The 9,729-nt window shown below is 37.5% G+C and overlaps 1 protein-coding gene across 1 annotated transcript; it reads right to left on the bottom strand.

The window, feature by feature from the left end:
- Window positions 1-2,518: 2,518 nt before the first annotated feature.
- On the bottom strand, window positions 2,519-6,004 carry LOC140239724 (uncharacterized). Its single transcript, XM_072319547.1, has 2 exons — window positions 5,820-6,004; window positions 2,519-3,590 (listed from the first exon to the last, which is right to left on the bottom strand). The coding sequence occupies exons 1-2, from the start codon at window positions 6,002-6,004 to the stop codon at window positions 2,519-2,521; spliced, it is 1,257 nt and encodes a 418-aa protein (XP_072175648.1).
- Window positions 6,005-9,729: the final 3,725 nt, after the last annotated feature.

The raw sequence follows: 9,729 nt of genomic DNA, 5'->3' as shown, positions 1-9,729 counted from the left end.
TGGATCCGAACTCAAGTGAATTGACGTAATGAAGTTGACTGTAACCATCTGCAGTTGATGAGTCTGATGAGGGCGTGTTTATATGTAAGCCTATGAGTGATTCGCGTAAATAACTACAAATCATTGTTTGTTTGTTTGTTTCACTCTCGTATCGATTTCCTAGATAACATTAATTGATGATGTTTGAAATTACATGTATTTGTAACGAATCCAATGAGAACCCGTCTTCTGAAATGATATTTAGTGATATCACTCTAAAGCCAGCGAATCTTCCATTCGATTAAAGCGTGTTGGATCGTTAATCTTGTTCCCTTTCTTGCCTGATTCTTGTCTAGTCGTTCTGCTTTCAAACAGTTTTTATTTCGCACGTTGATGACAGAACTAACGCCGTGCGTATATGAAATATATCATGTTATATACACAATATGTACAGTATTTCAAAGTCTCCTGTTGCATACAACTACCAACTATAAACATTGGCGGATAAAGTACAACAGGGAAGAGAGAGAATGAAAAAAAAAATGATTTGTTCGTGTGTGGTATGTGTGTATGTGTGTGAGCACAACAAACTGAAAGTGAAGAGCTTACACCATGTGCTACCTGTTATGGGGGGGGGGGATTAACTTTGACACCTCAATAGTGTGTATCGGTTTGAATTGATGGAAGTAACATTATGTACTGCATAGACAACACGACTATGCCAATATGTTGACATTGCGGCGGCAGGACCGGTATTACTTTTTCTCAGTATTCATGTTACAAACTGTGAAAAAAGAGGAAAGAATGAAATCGATAATCTCAAAGAGGCATATAGTTATACGAAAAGATCTGGAGTCCAATTTAAAAACCATGTTGTGATAGACACACCACACACAAAACAGAAATATGAGAACACACTATCAAACAGAACATGATTATTATAAAGATAGTGTTATTCATCATGTTCATGCAGTGCCGCTTCAAACAACCAAAAGTAGACTATTCAACGTGTACTTGTCCAACTTGTGGTAATATTTGGGTCCTGAGGATATCACATTATTTTGTAAGTTTAAAGGGAAGATAAACCCCAAGAGCAATGTGGATTGAGTGAAAGCAGCAACATTAGTAGAACACATCAGTGAAAGTTTGAAGAAAATCGGACAATCGATGCAAAAGTTATGAATCTTTAAAGTTTTGGTGTTGAAACCGCTGGATGAGGAGACTACTAGAGGTTATGACGTATGAGTGGACAACAATACCAAGAAAATATAAAGAAAATTCTACAAAAATCCATTTTTCATGAAAATGACAAATTCCATCAACTTGATATTGACATATGTTAAGGGTAGCAATTATTCCCCCTGCTTTCTGAAAGAGGTTGGTCCATTGCTCATTCATGATTCTAGAAAAGTGAATTTTTGTTGAATTTCCTTTATATTTTCTTTGTATTGTTGTCCACTCATACGTCATATCCTCTAGTAGTCTCCTCATCCAGCGGTTTCAACACCAAAACTTAAAAAATTCATAACTTTTGCATCGATTGTCCGATTTTCCTCAAACTTTCACTGATGTGTTCTACTAATGTTGCTACTTTCACTCAATCCACATTGCTCTTGGGGTTTATCTTCCCTTTAAGCCCGATCTGCGGTCCTGTAGGTCCTACATCAGTCAGTCAGTAAAGATACAATCACACCCACTGAGTAGGATATTCGTTTTTAGAAATATTTCCTCAGAAGTGTGGGCCCTTCCACGACAGCTAACTGCAATGGATATTGTTTATTTTAAAACACAAAAGATAGTCTTTACAGGGCAGTGTTTGTCTTTACCTATATCTATGATATGATGGTATTATGCATGGTATTATGTAGCTCCTACAAAATACATTTCGGACAAATCTTTAGTTTTATGCAATATGTAATACCACCAAAAGATCAAACAAGTTAAGTGCTGCATACAGCGTATGTATTCATGCGCCGACAAATATTACTGATTAGATTTTATTAATAATAATGTTATAGCAGCCGACAACAGCGAGGTATTCGAAGATAAGTGTTGTGAAGATTTTTCGCCAGTTTTAATAGTCTCAAGGAATCTAGCACAAGGTATATTTGATTTGACGCCATTTCAATTCATTTCATTTAATTTAACTTGATATAACTTCATTCAGATTCATTTTAAGTGTTAGGTTTGTTTCATCACAACATATAGAGGAAAACGTAGCAACTTATTTGGACCAGATGAAGTATGAAATGTGATTCATCTTCAACTCTTACGGAATTTAACGTAAACAAGGAGATAACTTTTTTTTTTTTTTTTGGTGGAAATAATGTCGACAACAATCAAATATCTCTTAAATTCAAAGAAAGTTTACATAAGTCATGTATTTTTTAAGGGTCTCATGTCAAAATATAAGCGGCAAGAAAAGCTGGATGTTAAACAGATTATGGGTATGCAAGAAAGAGAGAAAAAGAGACGGACAGGCAGAAAAGAGAGAGAAGGAGAGAGTGAAAAAATAGAAAGAAAGATGTGGGGGAATATATTATACATGTCGATGTCCGGCGCTCGTATACTGCAGAAAGACTTCTTTTTGTCTCTTGAATATGTTTAGCGCCCTCTCGTATAACATTTGGTCTGCTCTAAGAGCTTCTTGGACTTCCTTGTCCTTTTGTAACTGTGTCTTGCAGTGTGCGATCATGGCTGTTTCATTCGTCCACGTGCGCCCGTCAATCGAAAGGTCGAGCTTTTGACTGCGATTCGATTTCCTTCCCTTGCACCGACCTGCGAACGGCAGGCCGTAAACGCGCTCCAGCATGCCAAGGGATAGGTCGTAGTCCTTTGTGAGTCCGATAACAGCAAACCAGTCTTCCAAGTGATCGACACAGTACTGCAAGAGGTCATCCATGTCCGTCGAGGTCAACGAACTCCTGAGGATGAATTTCTCCTTCAACCAGCAGGACGCGTTGGCAAATGACAGGTTACTTGATTTGGGAATACCGCTCAGCACTCTGAAGTTTCTGACGTTGATTTTATTTGTCCCGTCATGTTTTCGGCAAAACCAGGGTTTCAAGAGGAGCTGCCGGAAGAAATAACTGCCCTGGAAGATGGCCCATTCTCTGAGGGAAGTGTCTTTTGGTGGCCCAAGAGAGGAGCAAGTTTGATCTCGCCACATCTTCTGGCAATACGTGTAAGACGATATAACCCTTTCGTATGGATCTCGTAAGAATGTGAAGTAGGAGCATGTGCAATGCAAATGGGCACACGAATCACAGATTCCAAATGCGTAGCCACCCATCAGAGTGTCTTGCAAAAGGCGCCCATTATCCAGTTTGATTTCCAAACGCTTCCTACCTCCTTGCGTCAACACGGGGCCCAGACTTCTGCCCGACTCCGCGACGAGCTGGTGTAAACATGACTTTGTCGAAGTTCCCGCCGCCTTATTTACATGATTAAAAACGATGACCCCGTCTCTGTACTTGAGTTGCTCCGCCGGGGACTTGGCTGCCGTAGTGAAGTAGTTTGGTAAACAGTTTGTCGCGTTCGGTAACCAATCCTTTAGTCTGTCATAATATATGAATTTACTTCTCGTTGAACCAAGCAATCTATCTTCCATCCTGCGAGAAAAAAAAAAATGTAAATAAGTCTCATGAAAGAATGAGTTTGCGCTGTGCTAACAGCGCTGATCTGTTTTTGTTTATTCTCATCATTATGAACATTGTGACTCATAAAGACTAGTCGTAACGCGATGAAAGTTCAAGTTAAGATGACTATAGATAGAGTTGGTGACTATTGAACTGTTGTTGAAATGAGTTACGGAATTCGTCTAAGTTCTGAATCTTCTGTAGTATACGCATAAAATTATATCACGTATCAGTTTCACAATGCAATGCCCTCCATGTAAACGCGAAAAATTCAGCGAATATACATTATTATTTTTTTTTTTAGAATGCCAACACATATCGCCAGTTTCGCTGTCTTTTTTCAATTAGTGGAAACTGTACATGTGTCATTGATAACCCAAGTCTACATACATGTACTTCCTCTTTCAAGAGTGTATTATGTCTTCAAGTTCTATTTGAAGAGTTTGTTCGCAAAAACCGATAAGTCAATTTTTGAAGATTTTGAAGTACGGTCTCTGTCATAAAGTACAATATAATACCTTTTAAATGATATATTGGTCACTACATATAAAGGTACATTTTTGAAGTTATGGTCAAAAGAAGCAAAATTTTTCTTATTATTCTCTTTATTTTTCTTGACCTTTAATCGCAAATATCTCCATTTGGCAAATATGGACTTATCGGTTTTAGCGAACAAACTCTTCATTTTTAGGTATCTCATAAACCATCAAATTAAATATAACAAGATTTGTGATTTGTCGAATTGGTACCACTGTCAGTGATTTGGTAATAGTTCATGGTGGTGAATTATACCTTTTCCTTTGGCGCTATAGCACAGGGAGTCGTCAAGCTAGCCTACACAATTAGATCAACGTACTGACTCTTGATTTACTATAGCAAATGGTAACTACAACATGCACTATAGTAGCCAATATCGGTCCAAATCCACAAATAGCCCTTGCGCAATTCCATTACACCTCGACCTTCGACCCAGACGAAATAAAACTGCACTTGGTCTAATTACGCATTTTGTAGTATATATATAGGCTATAGTAGTTCAGTATGCTCAAATTCATGTATTATTTATATGATATTCATTTTCAAGGGTTGCAAAATTTCGATTCTTTCTGCTGTAGTCAGAATGAGTTCTGAAATACATCTAGTACACCATCATAATGACTGTAAATAAGCGCTATGCAGTGACAACATTGTGGGCTTTCAAAAGCTAGATCACTTTTAAAGTATAGGTGACCTTGCACTATTCAGTTTTCAATCTGTCCTGCATAGGAAGTTGCGATTCCTCACTCCTTTTCTTCTCATGTTAATTTCCTTTTTGGAAGGAAATGAAAAAAACCCAACAACTACTAGGTGTTAAAAAACCCCCAACATTTCCCACTTTTGATTAGCTCAAAAACTACACCGGTATATCAGATAAAACTGTCATTGATATGAGTAATAGCTGAATAGTGTACAATTTAGTTGGAGGTGATTTGAATATGAAAACCAATACCAGTTTCATGAAATCCATGATCAATTTCAAAGTTAGGTTCCAGACTTTGGTCAAATTTGAACCCTCTGTACAAAACCTGAACTTTACACAGGAACTAATGATGTGTATATGAGTGTGTACTTACAGTGACCCTGAACAATGGACCTGGATACCACCTGTTCAGAGCTCTGCTCCAAAGCACATGGATGCTTATTAATTATTCATGATGGATTGCCCTGGGCACTGCTAGTCTGAATTCCTAGCAAAGGGTGAAATGCATGCACATAAAAAAGTAAGCACATGTTTCCCTGTGCTTGCATACACCACATTTCAGAATGAATAAAGACTAGCTGTGCTAGTGGAATTCCTCATAAATAAATAATGAGCATTCAAATCCTGATCATTGTCCAGGACCATTGTCTGGGTGTCAACTACACACCCGCATCCACACCAATTGACTTCTGTGCAAAGTTAAAGTTTTGTACAGAGGGTTAAAAATAGAGCAAAATCTGAAACTTAATTGAAAAATTACTGTTTAATTTCATGAAACTGAATTATGCTGTCATTTTAAAATTGCCTCCAATAAAATTGTGCACTATTCAGCTATTACTCATATCAATGTCAGTGTCATCTGATGTATAGTTTTTGAATTATTCAGGATCAAAAGTGAAAAATGTTTTTTGTAACACCTATAATGTAGTACAAGCACACAGACAACCCTCTTGGTACATTACCTGCGTTGATTTAGTGAAGGCACGGGGATTGACAAAGAAGGAAAAGATCGTACTGGAGCGTTGCTGTAAAAGACTGTAAAAAAGCAACCCAGCGCTAGGAAAGTGGCAATGGTCGTAACTTTGGTGGCAAGCCCGTGACAGTGGCACCGATACGTTCTCTTGTCGGCGGTCGACACCCCATCCATGATCGTGAATAGACTGGCAGGTTAAAGTTGGACAGATGTCTTGATATATCCTGTAATCAACGCATTAAGATTATATATTTTATCAACTAAAGATGAAAAATAGACAGAGAAGACACTTTAACGCTCAACACGTTCAAGTTCTCATTTTTAAGCTTTCCTTTCCCAGTTGTGAATATCGAAGTTTGAAAAATGCTTTACGGCCAGAAAAAAAAAAGAAGAGTGAATAATGTAATAGGCCAACAACAATGAAATATTGTTATATTTCTCATATGTTTCATAATAAGCATATGAGATGTACATGTATTTCATAATCAATATCATATTATGAGATATCTCATATTATGGTAGGAGATATACATCTAGGTCTATATATCAGCCTATATTATGATACAGGTCTATTTATATTGGCCTATGCTATATAAAGGAAAGTGACTATAGGATTTTTTTTTTTTTTTTTTACAAAGAAAGTATAATGATCTAGTCCATAGACAAGAAACGATAACACACGTTATAGAAGTGAGGAAATGCCTTCCATGCACCTCCATTGAACAGAAAATGTCAACAGCATATTATGTGTATAACAGTCTAAAAGCACTTATTACTTGGATTTCTGGCTGTCCTTATTGCCAGTAACTGCTACGCTACAGCCGTTAATGAATATCCTTTGACTGCGCGTAAAGAACTGAATGAACAAATCAGTGTATACACTTCAAGATTTCAAGATAATACACGTAGCTGCAAAATAGTTATACCAGTTATGAAGTCCCGTTCACAAATCACGATCAAACCGCTTGGTCCATTATTTTGACTACTGGAAGAGTATCCCAGCACAACGTTGACAGCTGGAGGAAACGGAGCGGATACAGGATACGTGTCTGTACGCTTGGTGTTAATGTTCAAGTCAGCTGCCTTTACGAGTGTTTGTAAAGTACCTGTACCGAACTTGTCATTGCACTAGATAAAACCACGGCTAATAAAATCAGGAGTCCACCTCCCTGGTAAATGACTTCATTTCAAAGCCCCATAGCAGGCGATATTTTCTATTTTCGTGTACGCGACGATTTTAACAGCGCTAACAAGAACTATAGAAACCATGTTTCACTAATTTTAACCCGTTGTGTGCTCTAGGTGCCACGAACGGCAAAGCAGACCCTATCACGTTGTACACGTTGTCCAAAGTCCTGGGGACAGAAAGGGTTGAGGCATAAGAGGCTTATTACAGTGAGAGCGCATATTTTCGTGCTCGACCGAGTAAGATCAACTTCGCGTGCTATTAATTTTGCGGTCGGTCATGACATTTGGGCGAGCACTACAAACAGACATATGCTACCATATGGCGTTATGTACGGGCTTTGGTTTCACGTACATGCTACGGTTGACATGGTTGAAGGTAAAAGGCTTGCTGCAGACTACACGCTTGAGCATTAAGGATCATGACGAAAATCGTTTTTTTTTTTTTTTTTTTTTTTTTTTTTTTTTAAGGGCAAAGCAGTTAGCATACACATCATTCGGACTTATTTCAAGCGTGCCTTTTCACTAATTTCAGTATATCATTCATGTCAGTGTTGCGCCATTTGCGTTAACCTTTGCATAACATCTTATTGGGTAATTACGGAAGGGAGGAAACTATTGGTGGCACAACAACCTGTCACGCGTATCATCTGTAACAAACAAATAACCACCACCATCCCAGACTATTAAGTAACAACAAAACTTCATTCCTCCCCTAGCCTCGAGCGCTGTCTTCCTCAATATCGATCGATCCATCCTCTGCTCCATTGTGGACCCAACAGGCCACACCCACTTTAAACGAATGCATATTCATGACAGCAACGGTTGTGATCTTCTGGTTGGTTAATTGTTTCACTTGAAAAAATAAATGAAACTGAAATGTTGCAGAGCACACAGCAATGAAGCTTAAAGGAAACTTTTTTTTTTCAATTTTTCAATTCAACTCTATTTTCATTTTCATTAAATAAACGGGGAAAATTATATACAATGCATTAACAGAACATATTTGTAATAATATTTCAAAAACATAAATTAACAAAATACTTGTGATCATGAGTAATGAGTGATTAGAGAATAAGTTAAAAATTTCTGAATTTTAAAAGTTTTGATTCAATCATGGCACCATCACTGGATAAAGCCGCCAAGGCTTCAACAACTTTTTATGTCTAGAAGTGAAAGGATATGAAGAAATCTTAAAGAAATATTTGATTTATATGTTTTCATCTCCAAGCATATAATGAAGAAGCAATAGGCTTACCTCCTTTAGACTACAGGGGTAGGTCCTCAACATAATTTACCATGAATGTTATAAATGTTAGTTAAAATTATTTTCTTTAACAAAAAGAAATACAATTTGTGGAATATTTAGGACACCTTTCATTTAACGCTCTACCAATGTGACACAGTGATTTATTGTAGATTTCTCCTCCAGCAAACTGCAATGATATGTAATTCTTTTTTTTTTCTTAAAATAAACTCCCCGTAAATCAATTTGATATGTTTGTCAGAGGACAGTACATTCATTATTTTGATTTTGTCAAGGTGACTATGGCAGTTTCATTTCTTTTTCTCCTTTATTCCTGTCACGATTGTAGTGCATACCTCCCGAGCTCGATTCAAACACCTGGAGTACCACTGGCTTCCTTCTGCTCGTACTATTTCGCTAGTCAGGATGTTGACGCCCTTTACGTCGAAAACTGGTGAGGAGGTTTTGGTATAAATTAAGATGGTTTTGTCCTCTCGCCGCGGAGTCAAGTTGGCAAAGGGTCTGGGAACCAGACTATCACCGAGCAAGCAATAGAATACAATAACTCAGCCTCATGTGTTAACGTCAGCAATGCACAGCTCTTGCACAGGTTGACAAGGTTGATGGAGTAAAAAAGATGCTCAATCATAGGTTCTAGGCGACTAAAAACACCTCTAACCTTTTCTTCCTAGAAGTCATCTCTGCATGGCGACTGCAGCGCAGCAACAACAAAATCTGATGAGAACGAATACAAAATATTTTTGTGTCTCATCTACTTAATGTCTTAGAGCAGATTGATGTTTGCAGGTCTAAAGGAAACTTGCCACACGATGACATTTAATTATCAGCTAACTTGAAAAAAAAAGTGGTTCTACTACTATCACTGCTCTTGTGAACGTGGCTATTGATAGGGCCTCGTATAACTTTCTTAATTCTATCCCATTTTGATAAGACTTCTGGTATTTTCTTGGTTTGATTCAAAATAAAACAAAAATGAAATAATGATTTATATTTACTCTTTGAAACGATGCTCGTATGGAAGTCTGAAGCACACATGTAATGTATGTGCATTCTTAATAATTTCTATTATATTTTGGATCAAAAATTTATCCTCTGATGATTGGTTGAAAGAGCTTCACGTGATTAAAGGTATTTTCAGCTATTTCAGAAAGTTGACAGTCCATAAAGTACTACAAATGTATTTGCAAAATGACGTCACTTCTGTGACGACATTTTGCAAATAGTGTACTATTTGCAAAATGATGTCACAAAGCAATTCTGAAATTGTGCGCAGCTTTTAACCATCAGCCTGTGAAATGTAACAATTTCTAACAAAACAATGTGACGCCACAAAGCACTTTTGACATTGCGCACTGCTCGTACCGTCACTCTGAAAATGTATCAATTTCCATGCGCGCTGCTCGTCCACTCCGAAAATGTACCAATTCCTAACAAAGCGATTGGGACG

The sequence above is a fragment of the Diadema setosum genome, chromosome 16, assembly GCF_964275005.1.
Source record: "Diadema setosum chromosome 16, eeDiaSeto1, whole genome shotgun sequence".
Classification (NCBI taxonomy): Eukaryota; Metazoa; Echinodermata; class Echinoidea; order Diadematoida; family Diadematidae; genus Diadema; species Diadema setosum.
Note: the sequence above shows the minus strand (reverse complement) of the source record. Positions and strands in the feature narration are given on the sequence as shown.

What these genes read in the sequence shown, in the direction of transcription:
- LOC140239724 (XM_072319547.1), bottom strand. Translation starts at nt 6,004, where the DNA reads ATGGATGGGGTGTCGACCGCCGACAAGAGAACGTATCGGTGCCACTGT. An exon ending in CCTTCACTAAATCAACGCAG is followed by an intron (nt 3,591 to 5,819) that starts GTAATGTACCAA and finishes TTTTTCTCGCAG; the next exon opens with GATGGAAGATAGATTGCTTG.